Consider the following 15,278-nt stretch of genomic DNA (forward strand, 5'->3'; position numbering starts at 1 on the left):
TCTTAATTGGGTCTCACCATTATACTCGAAATTTCAAAATTCGACATCAAATTTACACAATAACAAAATTATATTTATAAAAGCAAGCAAAAATAAACATTTCATTAAATGAGAGTAACCGACCAAATCTCCATATGACCAAATAAGATTTTAAGAATGGATTTGTCACAAGAAGAAATGGCACTTTGGGGGGAAAAAAGACAAGAGAAAACAATGCACACTATTAATTACGGAAAGGAAAATCCCTACTAAACATCGCAGGGGTGTTCCAGGAGGTCTCCAAAGACTACCACCCCATGTCACCGACGATCCACGAACGGATAGGTCATTCTCAGTTATTATCTTATGTATGATCCACAGATACCCCTCGACGGTTTCAACTTTCAGAAAAAGATCTTGAACACTGCTGATTGGTTCGAGAATAAAGTTATGTAATTTTAAAACCTAAATATTGATTAAACGAGTTAATTTTGTTTAAATATATATCTGTATATTCTTTCCCAGTTGTAATCATGTATAATTCATTTGTCTAGATTAACAATAGGCCATTTAGATGATTAGAGTGCATGATATATATGCTTCGGTCTTTTTAAATCCCTCCAGGTGTAAGCTACCGATACACGCAATCCTAGTTACCGTCTGCTCGTGTCACGCGGGATTCCTGGCAGACACTGGTTGTCTTTGGTAATAGTTCCAGAGTCTGGGAATTGAAATTTTGAGGGAACTTTGAATATGGCGCAGGAATTATTACCCGAGGAGAAAAGCAAGATTGTTGAGTAAGATTTCTTCTTTAAATTATCAATATTTTTTGAGACTTGGCTTATCGTAAGAACATTTACTTTCGTCTTATCGTTGGCTTAGAAGATAAAATTTCTGTGAAACCGATTGCAATATATGACAAAAACATTGATCACTACTTCATTACCATTTTGTTGTTTTAATTCTTTATCAGGGGAAGCATTTTAATTTTTTTTAACCAAATATTGTCGAATAAGTGATTTATTAAATGTTTATACCAATTTATATAGTTATAATGGGCAACAACACCCTACCCAACCCAACCCACCCCGCCATGTTCCTGAAATAATGATAATAGCTGAGAAGGTTTTGGATCTCATTGAAAATCATGTAATTACAGAGGACAAGATATATATCAATGCATTTCTAAAGTTTCTTTAATAGATTCCTATTTGTCCGTCGTCGTCATAAAGTTAATATGTTGAGAAACGCTTTGTGATCCCTTTGAGTAACTCGGAAATTATTTTTATTGATCTAGAGAAATAATGCATTATGCATGGCCTGTGCATTTCTGTTTACCTTTTGAAATACTTCTTTTTAAGCCCAAGCATTATAAGTTAGAATTAAAGCTTTTTATTAATCAGATATGTAGTAAAAAGTTCACGCATGTTGTTCTACCTAATTGAATAGGTTAGATAAAGACTAACCATGTATAATTTATCATGTATATTGTTTAAAACACCAGGGTAGTATTAACAGTAAAACGTCTTACACACTCTTAATCTTATTTCCTCTCCTGTAGTGCTCATATCCCTAGCCAAAAACTATTTAATGTTCTTTTCATAAATGACTTTACTAGTGTTTACCTTTTTGATTGGCATGTTGAATGAAATCTAAGATTGGCGATTAAGACTGTGTCGAGTTCCATGGGGTAGAAATCATCAATAGGCGCTTTAATAAAACATATCAAGTTTAGCTCATAGCATTACAACTATAGGTTTGTTATTATTTTGACATATAAGTAGTTTTAAAAGGTGGCAAAAAATATTCTCGTTATACATCAAGTATAACCAATTTGGTGGGGGGGGGGGGGGGGGGCATTTCCAAAGATCTAAGTAAACGAGAGAAACATTAGCGTAAGGACATACGCAATGTAGTTTGAACTTTATTGGCTTTTCTCTGCATGGAGTTGAAGAGTTCCTACATGTATACATAAAGCAACTGTGTGCTACATTTTTATGTCTATATATGCTGTTGACCAGGTCTAAAACAAGTTTGGATAAACAAAACATCTTGAATATATGCTTAGTAATTTTTGTGTATTTTCTTTCAATTATACAAGAATTTTCATCAGTTGATATCTTTTCAAAACCCCTGGTAATGCATGCATATTTTTGGTCTCCGAAAATCTGATGGCGTTTTAATCTAAAGAAAATATCTTGAAAATTATTGGTAGGTAAGGTACGTTGCGTATGTCCTTAAAAACAGAGACAAAACACGAGACTAATCCAGGGCCGTCACCAAGTTCCGGGAAAGGGGTGCGAAGGAAAGTCACTTCCTCTGAACCAGAATTTTTTCATAAATGGGGCACAGTTTTAGTGGGTTCTTGCCATTCTTTTAAATATTAAATAATCAAAATGTAGCAGCATTACTTTTAACAGGTAAATATTAAATCTGTCTTTAAAATAATATTTTTTGAGTATTCGTTTTATTTTTAAAGGGTGCGAACGCAACCAACCTCCAATCCCCACCCCCGTCGGCCTTGTATTCACCTTGTCAATCAGAAATGCAAAAGTTTCAATTAATATACAACGTGTATACACTACATGTTTAAGAACTTTGTCAATTTGTCATCTTATTTGCCCCCTCCCTTTTTTGTGCAAGCCTTATTCTGCCTACCTCCTTTGTGGGGTCCATTTTTTTCATTCAATTCTTAGTTTATGTGGCCCTCATTTGAAAAGTGGATCATGATCTTAGTTGAATATCACATCTGAAATACGATGTATAAATGTGTATTTTTATCAATATCTGTAGTACAGTTCAAAGATATGCAAAACAAAAATATAATTTTCAAATTAACTCTTAATTTCAGAGAGCTGAAACCAGCCGTACAAGATTACAGTCACCAGGACAGTTTATTCGGGGTAATTAGAACTTACAAATCAAAACACACCTGCAAATATGAGTTATTGAATTACTGAGTATTCAACTTGCTGTATGACATTATTTTTCTGTCAAATCTAGAATGCGTTCTCATCAAAGGCCTACTTTATTGTTCACCCAGAATGGCTATCAGAAAATGTTGATCCACCCAAATCTCAGCCACTGCCAAGAAAACCGTGGCCCTGGGAGCAACCCAAATATCGACAGAACGTCCAGCGATATGTCAACGGAGAGATGACCCCTGATACCTCAACAAATGGCCAGAATTCACCTGCTCCAGAATTCGATATTCCAGAACCGGGCTATTCATTTACCCAACCACTGAAAGGTGACTACGAATCAGAAATATTGGACAGAAAACCTGAGCTGGATTTAAGTACGAAACGTTTGTTTTAATTATTCAGTAACAAAAAGTTATCCACCACGAATGTCTGACTAAAATGAATGGTGATCGATCAAGGACTCCATGGCAAACTCATATATTACTTAGCAAGGCTCACGAACAGACCAACATATACAAATGCTGCTATGCTAGATGTTAGGTACCGCTTCCAGTATTATATAAATGTATGACAGTTATGTGTGCAATGAATAATTTATTTTCACGTTAGTAAACTATCATATTGATACATGTATGTGTCCATTCTTTAGATAATGCATCGTATATCTATGAAATATTAAGATAATGAACAGTGATCGTTTTCAAATCAAGCCCATTTAAGGAAGCTTTAAACACTTACAATTTTTTTTTTGGACTTTGATAAAATTATGTCATATTTATAAAGGGTGTACATAGGGAGTTTATCTAGTTCATTTTCAACATAAGGTACCTATGCTATATTTACCCCATGTACGAAGCCAGTGAAGCCTTAGTGAACAGAAATTAGTGCTACTTACTTACATTGGGAAAATGTATGCAAATAAGTTATTTAATTACTTTATCTTTGTCTTATATAATGTTAAGAATACATTCATCGAGTACAAATTGCGTCCTTCACTGTATATATCTACATCTAAAGGCAGATCACTTAACTGCAGTATCATGAACTACACCATGGACTTAGCAAACTTCAGTAAGCAGTTTAATTAAAAGCAGAGCTACCACGGTCCTCTGAAAAAAAGAGTTGCATGGGACCAGGTGCCCCGGAGCATGTCGGAGGAGTAAGCATCTCCTAGCTGTCGACCGATGACACCCGCCATGTGCCCTTGTCATTATTGGATAAACAGGAAAATCCGTAGACAATTCAATGTGAAAATAATGGCCTAATAATTTGTATGAAAGACGTCAATCAACACTCAACCTAACCGACGGATCGTATTTCCAAACTAGATCGCATCAACCATAGAAGTGTTGACTTTAAATGAGATTGTTAATATCTTTGTATCAAATTATTTGTCAATAGCCTACCTAATTTTAGAAATTGTTCGTACGTAGAACATGCTCTTGTGTATTGAATCAAATGGGATCGAGACATGAGCTCCATTTAAGTAGGTGATATTGCTACATAAATACGGGGAATTAAATTGACGATAGAAAAGTGTAAGTCATCACGTTTATCATATAGTTTAGTTATTAATTTGTCATCATAGTCTTTCTCTAGTAAAATATCCAAATATGAAATAGATGTTTTAGAGTCTGTAGTCGTCGATATATCTAAATGTCAAATTGAAGGTCCCAACAAGAGACTTCTTTTCATGTAGAAGTTTTTGAATAAATGTTGCTTCTTAAGAATACAAAAACAAGTCTGCTAATAATGGGACACAATTAGTACCCATGGGAATTCCAAAAGATTGTTGGAAGACCTGTTATGCAAAAACTACATATTGTCAATGACCTTTTTAAGGACCTTCTATATACACTGATGAAAAATGTTTTTTGGACTTTGAGAAAATTACATAGTGTAAAGGGGGGTATTCTGAACTTAACTCACTCATTTTTTAATATAGGTAGCGTGCTTTTTTTATCCGGGAAAAATCTCCAAAGACAATGGAGTAATGATAAAGAAAAATTGCTTTTGCTTACTCAAGTGGAGAAAATACATGCAATTAAAGTTTTCAACTATTCTATTTTGGTCTAATAAATGGTTTAGAATACTTGGATTTATTTTAAATCATGTCACACAGTAAGGTCTACAATTTATTCCTTGTTATGTCAAATGGTGGGTCAGTCTAACTACACAAAGGTAACCTGAAATTATGGTGCAGTGTAGAGAGGGTCCTTAATATCAACCTTGTGTGTAGAATCAGAATATTTTCAACGAAATATCTGAAGATGACCAATAACAAAGTAGGTATACATGTATTTTATTGTAGAAGCAGTTGTCTATGATGTCAAAAAAAGTCTGGTCTTTAATTTGTCATGAGAATGGTTGTATGAGATGTTGATAAGTTATATGTTTTGATGCTATTGATTTTGGTAAAATTTTGTTTTCAAAATTTTCTATAAGTTCCTTGGAGTTAAGTATCCACATTTGAATAACACCACTTGTCAAATATGTTGTTGTACAGTACATCTGAAGTTTGTCCTTCACTGCTGACATTTTTGTAAGGAGTAAAGAAAGAGATTTGGTAGAACATTTATTAGAACCTGCTATGTGTCGGTCTTTGTGAGGATTTTTAATGAAGTTGAGGAATCCAGTATACATTTGGTGATTCAGAATAATTATAATAAGCATAGAGTATATAAAAAAATCTTAAATTCATATTTGGATATTTTACTAGAAAAAGACGTTAATGGTAATCTAACAACCAAGCTTTATAATAAATGTGATGACTTTAACAGCAATACCTTCATCACCTGCATATGGGTTTATATCTCTCAGCTGATTCGATACACAAGAGCATGCTCTACGTATGAACAATTTCTAAAACGAGGTAATTTCATTCTACGTATTTATTTGAAAGCATGACCCAATTCACTGCTGGCAGGATGAACTGACACGGGTCAGTGTTGTAAAGGTTGCTTGTCTCAGTTTCAGCATAAAATTTTTCATCTGTGACAACAAACAAGTTTCATTTTTCAACACAGTTACCAAACTCTTCACAAATATTTCTTTACATATATTTCTTTGAAGCAATTTATGCTGCAATTTTTTTGTCAGAATTTTTTTTTTGTAAAACTGTTTACAATTTGGATGGCAAAAAAAAAATTATTATTTATATAATCCTATATATCCCGTAGTTCGAAATTCTTTCTTCTGATAAAGTCTGTCTTACTTACCATAAAGGTTTAATTGAATTTCATGCAGAATTATCATAAAAGCACATTTTTCCAGCAAAATAAAATGCTCAGAAATACAGCTCACATTGCTTTTAAAAGCACCAAAATAATATGAAATAAAATCTCAAGGAAGACTGGATATGAACATGAACAGTTTTTTATTTTTTCAATGTTGTCATGCACTGATGTTACAGTGATAAAAATCTATTATGCAATTTAAACAAGTTGAATGCCCTTTATTAAAATGGCATTGGTCGTTCAAACTATTGACACCCCCTTCCCCAAATAACCACACCCATCAACTTCGAATTTGTTTTCTTGTCATTCAATGCCCAAAAAAAAATGGTGTATTGACATTCTGATATCTTGGACAGAAACATAAAATTATTTCAAAAATCACCCATAATAAAAAATTATGTATAGCAAGGAACATTAGGTATTATTACAGAATGCCTTCTGTAAATTTGATTGTCTTTATCAATACTTACATTAGAGCATATTAGATAACAAAAACAAAAACAACATTGCATTCATACCCCAAAAAACATAATCTTACAACCTTGATAAATGGACACGTTTCTAAATTTTAATCAAAAATTTTTAAAAATTTTTAGAAAAAGCATGAAAAAACTTCCAGCGAATGAAATATTTTTTTTTTCAAAATAATTTGGCTATCATACCTGAGACATTAAACATCAGGGATGTCTGATTATATCTGGACAGACTTTTAAAAATAACATTAATTTTAAAGGTTTATATAATTAAATACCATAAAATAATCTTTTTGGGGGGTACAAAATGGTAAACAAAGAAAATAGGCAAATTTGGTGTAGGAAATGCTTATAGCAAATCAAATTCAATTTGTGAAGTAAGTATTTAGAGCAAAGTTCCTCTTATTGAAAGGTATGTAATTATGATAAAACTTTTCAACAATAAAAAAAAAAATTGTGGTTTTCTTGGGGTTGGAACCCAAGCCATAAAAATCCCAAGTACAAAACTTTTCGTAAGAGTGTACAGACAAACTAACCACTTACAAAAACTCACATTCAGAGGTGGCATTTTAAATCTCATTAGTGTTATGATACCTGAATAACTTGACTTCAAATATTTCTTGGGAAGATGCAACTGTTGCATCATACATGAATTTCTTTTTTTAGGTACATTGGGTCATTGCTCCATGTTTTTGTTATAAACCAAAAAAAAAAATGTTTTTACACATACTTTGAAAAGAGTGAAATTTTTTATAGTACGAAAAAATGATTATTTTGCTCTCTTTGTTATGTACATTATATTTCAATCATACACATATAATTTCAATACTTGTGAGATTATTGCCAATTCTGGAGATTTTATATAAAGTACAGTGTAGCTTCACTATTCCAGATTCCAATAATCCGAACACTTCAACTTCTGGGAAAATTTTGTAAGGAACAATTTACATTCAAATATACAAATTATGTTTCAGTAATCAACACATTTCATTGATTCGGAAAATTTGCTCTGGAACACAAGCCTCCACATTAATGAGGTGCAACTGTATAAATTAATGTTAATTGAAATATCAAGGAAAATTTTGTAAAATTGAGATATTTAATTTTTATTTGTTGAACAAAAGGCATTTTTCTCAGCTTATTTGCCCATTTTCTTAAAGTCTCTCATGTCATGACAATTCAGGTAAAAGAAAATTGATAAGGTGACAAGCATGAATAGATTTTCAACACTTATCATTGTAACGTTTAAACAATTTAATATGACTAGAATATGAATTTACTAAAATACTCCCTATCAATCATTTATGGAAAGAAAATGGCACATTTTACAAATAAATACATACATGTATATGGTTATTGTACTAAACAGAAAAAACCCAGCAACCATTGATTTATGTGCATCAAAATACAAAACACAAAAAGTTGACTACTGCAAATAACTTTATGTTAAAAAAAAAAAAGAATTAAACTATGCTTGCCAGCAAACATATTTTGCAGTATCTTGAAAAAAAAATTACAATTTACACCTTCAGGTGTGTAAGAGTTTACAAAATATCATTTTTGGGTTTACTTATGGCACTTGATACAAAAATACTGGTCATACTTCTTTAATAAATAGCTAGTAACAAACATCAGATAAAAACAGTTAAGTACATATATGTTGTTAAATCTCAATCTTTTGTTTTCGATCTCCATTTATTCTTTCTTGTCCTTGCGTCGAAGTGTTGAAACTGATGGTACTTTGACATGACTGACTACAGAAGACCCGACATCGTAGGTTTTTCCTGCAACCCATTTCACACTACCTACCCCATATCCTACAGCCCCCGTGGCTGTGTTATACAGACCAGAAGACATCTTCCATAATAAGCCACTCTTTGATCCCTGATCTGAAATTTCAAGTTTTGAAGTACATGGGATTTTTAAATATTAACTTCTTTAATTTATATTATAACCCTTTGCTCTGTAAACTAAAATTTTCAGCATTTTTGATGACTGTTTATGAACAAGAGATGTTTTTGAAACACTTATCCCCCCCCCCCCCCCCCCAAATAATTGGAATTTTTCAAAGTCCAAGGAGAATAATTCTGTGAAAAATTGCTCGATCGTACCCAAAACCAGAACTTGACCTACATATTTTTATGATTAATCTGTATACAAAATTTCATTTCAGTATGTGCAACCTCTGTGAAGAAAATTAACGGAAACTGCAAATAATTGGAATTTTCCTAAGTACAAGGGACATAACTCTGTCAAAAATTGCTTGATCATATCCAAAACAGAACTTGACCTAGATATTCTTATGATAAATCTGTATACAAATTTTGTTTCAGTATGTGCAACCTCAGCAAAGAAATTGAACAGAAACTTGGTGGACCGACAGACAGACAGCAGCAAAGCAATATGGCCTCCCTTCTTTGCAGGGGGCATAAAAATATATCAAAATTAGAAATATGTCCATAGGACATGAATGCCCCACCCAGGGTTCATTAGTAATGCAACATGAAAATTTGTTCAAGTGTATGAAGTTTGATGAAAATATCTTTGAAACTGAGCTAAACATAAATTTGAGAAAGGTGAGATCAAAGACACAAGAAAAGGTAAAGAATGTTGATGCAATTGAATAGCTCTCATCAATATATATAAGTATATAATTAAAAGATCGATAAAAATATCATGAATAGTTCGTTTGAAATTGAGCTAAATACAAATTTGAAGTCAAGGTCAAAGAAAAGTTCAAGTCAGATGTGCTGATGCAGTTGAAAGCTTTCACCAATATGTATCACCATATTTTTTTATGCCATTAAATTTTCACTAATTCTTAAATATCTTCCCTTGAAAGAGGGTGTGGCATTTGAACAAACTTGAATCCCTTTCATCCAAGAATGCTGTGTGCAAAGTTTGGTTGAAACTGGCCTAGTGGTTCTGGAGAAGGTGATATTGTAAAATATTTACAACAACCACAACAATAATTACTACAGACAACAGACGGATTTTGATCAGAAGAGCTCACTTGAGCTCAAGTGAGCTAAATATTGTAGTAATTTCTGCATGTTACTGACCTGGGACTTCGTCTGTCTTTTTATCACACTGGGTTTGTACAGTTTCACTTTCCTTGATGTCATCAGCCTTCACAGTTTCTCCCCCTGAGTCAGGATCCTCCTCCGTTATAACACCTGACTGTGGCACAGGACTCTATACAGAATTGTATATTAATTACTTACCACTGCATATCAAAACAATGTATGTGCTTGTTATTTTCAGGCTTTTCACTTTTACTTTCAGATGATTTTTCTTCAATATATCTGGCCAAATTAACAATGAATATTTAGTTACGACATAGTTGTTGTACAATTAATAATACAATGAAACTTCTCAACATTTCCACCCACTGAAAACCAGCATCCTGTCAAGACCAGCATCTTTTTTTCAACCACATGTAAAGGGAATGTCTGGTCAGAATTCTAATTTCTGTATATAAAACCTCACCTCTCATATAAAAAGAAAAGCACCATCTCAACACTGATCTGTTGATATAAGCAGTTAAATTTGATATTGACTGCTAAATTGGAGCAGTATGGAGAAATCCTCATCATGGTCAATGATGACATAGTGGAGGCACATCAAATATCAGATATATTCAATCAATACTTTTACGGTTCCAGAGTAATAAGTTCAATTCCTTGCATTAAACATAAGCTTTCGGCCAGGTATATTTTTTATCATTAAAACCATGTATCTTAGATACATTTTATCTTTAAAACATAGGTAATCAAAGATTACGAAGCTCACCTCGACGAAGGCTATCTATAAGTAAGGCAAATCTCACATCATATTTTTTATAGTTAGTGTTCATCCCAAGATCAATATCCATACAAGTTTGGTTTAAGAAGGACTTATAGATACTTGGAAATAGACCTGCTCAAAAAAACTTCTAACCTGTTTACTAATCAAGAAAATTTTGGACAGTTCCAACATCCAAAGCAAGTCTGGAAGTTTTCATCCTTAGATGTACCATCCAAGCTGTTTAATCATAACATGCCATAATATTATATAGCTACTCCAAAAACATTACTCTGGTCACCCATCTGGAAAATGTAGGTCAGATTCAGAATCCAAAACAAGTATGAAAGTGTCCATCCTAAGATACATCATCCATGCTAATTTGATTAAAATATGGCTAAAATTCACTCATCTGGAAAATCTAGGTCAGATTCAGCATCCGAAGCAAGTGTGGTAGTGTCCATCCCTAGATGCATCATCCATGCAAGTTTGGTCCAGGTAGGGCTTATAGTTACTTGGGAATAGACCTGCTCCAAATATAGGTCAGATCCAGCATCCGAAGCAAGTGTGGTAGTGTCCATCCCTAGATGCATCATCCATGCAAGTTTGGTTCAGGTAGGGCTTATAGTTACTTGGGAATAGACCTGCTCCAAATATAGGTCAGATCCAGCATCCGAAGCAAGTGTGGTAGTGTCCATCTCTAGATGCATCATCCATGCAACTTTGGTTCAGGTAGGGCTTATAGTTACTTGGGAATGGACTTACTCCAAAAACTTTAACCTGGTCTATCATCTGGAAAATCTAGGTCAGATCCAGCATCTGAAGCAAGTGTGGTAGTGTCCATCCCTAGATGCATCATCCATGTAAGTTTGGTTCAGGTAGGGCTTATAGTTACTTGGGAATGGACCTGCTCCAAAAACTTTAACCTGGTCACTCATCTGGAAAATCTAGGTCAGATCCAGCATCTGAAGCAAGTGTGGTAGTGTCCATCCCTAGATGCATCATCCATGCAACTTTGGTTCAGGTAAGGCTTATAGTTCCTTGGGAATGGACCTGCTCCAAAAACTTTAACCTGGTCACTCATCTGGAAAATCTAGGTCAGATCCAGCATCTGAAGCAAGTGTGGTAGTGTCCATCCCTAGATGCATCATCCATGCAAGTTTGGTTCAGGAAGGGCTTATAGTTACTTGGGAATGGACCTGCTCCAAAAATTTTAACCTGGTCACTCATCTGGTAAATCTAGGTCAGATCCAGCATCTGAAGCAAGTGTGGTAGTGTCCATCCCTAGATGCATCATCCATGCAAGTTTGGTTCAGGCAGGGCTTATAGTTACTTGGGAATGGACCTGCTCCAAAAACTTTAACCTGGTCACTCATCTGGAAAATCTAGTTCAGATCCAGCATCTGAAGCAAGTGTGGTTGTGTCCATCCCTAGATGCATCATCCATGCAAGTTTGGTTCAGGTAGGGCTTATAGTTACTTGGGAATGGACCTGCTCCAAAAACTTTAACCTGGTCACTCATCTGGAAAATCTAGGTCAGATCCAGCATCTGAAGCAAGTGTGGTAGTGTCCATCCCTAGATGCATCATCCATGCAAGTTTGGTTCAGGTAGGGCTTATAGTTACTTGGGAATGGACCTGCTCCAAAAACTTTAACCTGGTCACTCATCTGGAAAATCTAGGTCAGATCCAGCATCTGAAGCAAGTGTGGTTGTGTCCATCCCTAGATGCATCATCCATGTAAGTTTGGTTCAGGTAGGGCTTGTTGTTACTTGGGAATGGACCTGCTCCAAAAACTTTAACCTGGTCACTCATCTGGAAAATCTAGGTCAGATCCAGCATCCGAAGCAAGTGTGGTAGTGTCCATCCCTAGATGCATCATCCATGCAAGTTTGGTCCAGGTAGGGCTTGTAGTTACTTGGGAATGGACTTGCTCCTAAAACTTTAACCTGGGACGCCGACGCCAACGCCGGGGTATAGCATAAGCTCATCTCGACTTCGTCGAGGTGAGCTAAAAGTTGGAATTAAAATCAAGTGAAAAATACAAACTTTTCAAATTTCACCAATTTTGGAAAGATATAAGTGCATGTCATAATTAATTTCTTCTTTTATTTTCCTCAATTCTATTCAGATTCACAATGAAAATGCAAGCACTTAATTGGCACATTTCCACTACTTGATTCTAACATGATAGTGTTTACACTTAAAGCCAATGTGCCTGAAGACATCATGAAAGAAGGGATTGTGGGAAATATTTAGCAAGCAGGATAACCAATTGGCACCCCTCAGCTGATTCGTACTTCATTGATGGAGGCGACGGAGTCATCCGAGGTTTGTCGAAAGGCACGATAACTTTATCTCTCAGTGTGGCAGCCTCTAGCAGTCTAACTGTGTTTAATTACTTCATGTATATATAATTAAGTAAAAACAAAGGACAGTATCAGGTAAAATTTATCAATGACCATCAAATGAATGAAACATCAAAAAGTTACTGCAAAATCAATAATTTTCATTGAGGGGTTAATTTTCATAGTTTTCACGGTATGAAGAGGCCCCCAAATTCATGTCCACCATGAAATGAAAAATGTCATATACATAACTACTCAACAATTCTTCATCAGCGAAATCAAATCCCCACAAACCCCTAGTTGTTCCTCAAACCACAGAAATTTGGCCCCAAGAAAATATGTGATTTTACAGTATTCTAGAAATATTTGATATCTATGCATCTTACAAGGAGTTGTGTCCCTTGTCACTATTTATTTATTGTGTAAAAGTATGAATTACCGGTATTTCCCTAAATCTTAACTCCCAATTTAACAAACTTGAATACCCCCTCCACCAAAGCTTACAACTTTTTTTCAAGTTTGGTTGAAATTAACTTATTAAGTTGGTTAATTAAAGAACATTTTGAAAAGTTAACAGAAAAAGGACTTTAATGGAAGTAGAAAGATGACGGACAAATATTAATCGAACTTTAAGCTCACTTGAGCTTTTCTCCAAGGTGAGCTAAAAAGCACCTGTAGATGTATTGAGTCTAACGGTAAACACTGGTAAAAGGGAGTGCGTACTTTAACAAAGTTTTTGAAGATGATATGAAGGTAGCCTAATTCATATATTCATGCAATTTCATAACCACTTACCTTGAATACACATTGTTGAATGGTCTGGATTAATGCAGACATCTTTATGCATCAGACCCTCTCGCAACTCAACAGATGAAGCGCCAAAACGTCAACAATGGATGCTGAGTAAAATGCGTCTCTCTAAAAGCATCGGATTAAAATGTTTCCGCAGTTGATAAAATATCATTAATCGTTTAAAATATTTAGAGAAATAATGCAAATTCCATGAAATTAAAACTTCAGTTTAACCCACCTCAGACGCGGGACAGGGAAAGACTTGTTAGAAACTCCTTTCACGGGACAGAACTTTTTGCATCCATTAGCCTTACCTGCCACGTTGTTTACTCAGCTGAAAAGTAGGCCAGTGTTATGAAAGAAAGGTTTTCATTGGATGATTCACTATCCAACAAGTCGTTGAGTAAAAGATGCAGTTCGCAGGGGGGGGTGGGGGGGGGGGGGGGTAAGGGGGTCACACTGGTCGTATCTCATGTGTTTGTGTGTGTGGGGGGGGGGGGGGGAGGGGGGGTTAAGTTCATAGGGTACTCTCAGGATACGCTCAGATGGATCCGTTAGATATAATACATAAAGTTATTTGGCCTGAAATATTTTCATTCCTTCCATGCTGTTATAAAAAGTCAATTAATTTACATTCTTATTTTTAATTTCTATTTATTTAATTCCCTTTATTTCAATATACATTTATTTTTCCTTAAACTATATAAATTATCACTGAAACATATGAGGTGTTGTTTTGGCATTGTCAAGATCATTTTTTATATCAAAACCAAGATTATATATTTTTGTGATATTGTGTTCTAAAACATTATTTCTGACCTCCAAAAGAATTTTTGAATCTTCGGGAAAAAAAAGGATTTTCAGCGGAGAAGAATACGCATGAATTTTTGATATGATCACGAATTCGGAAAGAAAAATGTCGATTATTTTCTTTTATGAACATAAAAATACTACATGTATATGGAATTTCATATGCGACGGTCAATTATAACTCTGCCAACTGCTTACTACCACTGCCAACTGCTTATACTGCCAACTGCTCACTGTCACTGCTTATAGATGGTATTACTCAGGTTTTACATGCATGCTTTGAAATGGAACATTACTACTGTGAAAAAAGGCATATCCATGAATGTTAATATTGGGAAGAAGAAGGAAAACAGATGCAAAAGACCGAAGTCCAATATTTCCTGACAGATGAAGTACCTCAAAAATTATTTTGAATGGGAAAGGGGCCTTATTCAGTAATATAACGATAGCTAAAAATGGGGAGTCTCTAAATGCAGGTTCTTATCTACAAGTAGTGAAAGCTTTTCATTAGGCGAATTGGGGGGGGGGGGGGGAATAGGATTTTGGGTACTATCACAGTGTTAAATTCATTGTTTCAGAAAAAACTTGTTTGTCGTAAGTAAAATGTCATTATGAAACTTTTAGCATTTTATTTTCCAATACTATGTAAAACATTACAAGGTATCCCAGGTAGCACAAAACATTTTCAAAACATTTTACTGCAGTTATAAAAAGGTTTTTTCAAAACATTTCAGAGTAAACATTTTTAAAATGTTTTAAAAACATTTTTCTTTCCCATTGTAACATTTTAAAAACATTTTAAAAATGTTTTCAAAATGGTTAAGGTAAAATCTTTAAGGAACATTTCTATAGAATGTTTTTGAAACGTTTTAAAAATGATTCGAAAGGTATGTTTTGTTTGCATATATTAAACAGTTTCACATTACGTTATAAA

At 34.3% G+C, this 15,278-nt stretch overlaps 3 protein-coding genes across 3 annotated transcripts in view; 2 read left to right on the forward strand and 1 right to left on the reverse strand.

The window, feature by feature from the left end:
• The window catches only part of LOC133191255 (protein ILRUN-like), a 119,022-nt gene that overhangs the window by 59,514 nt on the left and 44,230 nt on the right, over positions 1 to 15,278 (forward strand). The window lies entirely within an intron of this gene.
• On the forward strand, positions 573 to 3,532 carry LOC133191537 (uncharacterized). The gene is made up of 3 exons (XM_061327284.1): positions 573 to 776; positions 2,831 to 2,882; positions 2,983 to 3,532. The coding sequence occupies exons 1-3, from the start codon at positions 733 to 735 to the stop codon at positions 3,295 to 3,297; spliced, it is 411 nt and encodes a 136-aa protein (XP_061183268.1). The 5' UTR covers positions 573 to 732; the 3' UTR covers positions 3,298 to 3,532.
• Positions 6,261 to 13,849, reverse strand: LOC133191257 (transmembrane protein 263-like). Its single transcript, XM_061327012.1, has 4 exons — positions 13,773 to 13,849; positions 13,538 to 13,660; positions 9,675 to 9,807; positions 6,261 to 8,501 (listed from the first exon to the last, which is right to left on the reverse strand). Exons 2-4 carry the CDS (start codon positions 13,577 to 13,579, stop codon positions 8,308 to 8,310), a joined length of 369 nt encoding a protein of 122 aa, XP_061182996.1. The 5' UTR covers positions 13,580 to 13,660; positions 13,773 to 13,849; the 3' UTR covers positions 6,261 to 8,307.

This window comes from Saccostrea echinata, unplaced genomic scaffold, assembly GCF_033153115.1.
Source record: "Saccostrea echinata isolate AGI-Se365-2 ecotype Australia unplaced genomic scaffold, CSIRO_AGI_Sech_v1 ptg000023l, whole genome shotgun sequence".
Classification (NCBI taxonomy): domain Eukaryota; kingdom Metazoa; phylum Mollusca; class Bivalvia; order Ostreida; family Ostreidae; genus Saccostrea; species Saccostrea echinata.

Excerpts from the sequence above, each read along its gene's own strand:
- LOC133191537 (XM_061327284.1), top strand. The coding sequence starts at position 733 with ATGGCGCAGGAATTATTACCCGAGGAGAAAAGCAAGATTGTTGA. Across the intron at positions 777-2,830 it reads GAGAAAAGCAAGATTGTTGA|AGAGCTGAAACCAGCCGTAC; the intron begins GTAAGATTTCTT and ends TCTTAATTTCAG. Across the intron at positions 2,883-2,982 it reads ACCAGGACAGTTTATTCGGG|AATGCGTTCTCATCAAAGGC; the intron begins GTAATTAGAACT and ends TGTCAAATCTAG.
- LOC133191257 (XM_061327012.1), bottom strand. The coding sequence starts at position 13,579 with ATGTCTGCATTAATCCAGACCATTCAACAATGTGTATTCAAG. Across the intron at positions 9,808-13,537 it reads TTCAACAATGTGTATTCAAG|AGTCCTGTGCCACAGTCAGG; the intron begins GTAAGTGGTTAT and ends AATTCTGTATAG. Across the intron at positions 8,502-9,674 it reads AAAGACAGACGAAGTCCCAG|ATCAGGGATCAAAGAGTGGC; the intron begins GTCAGTAACATG and ends TTGAAATTTCAG.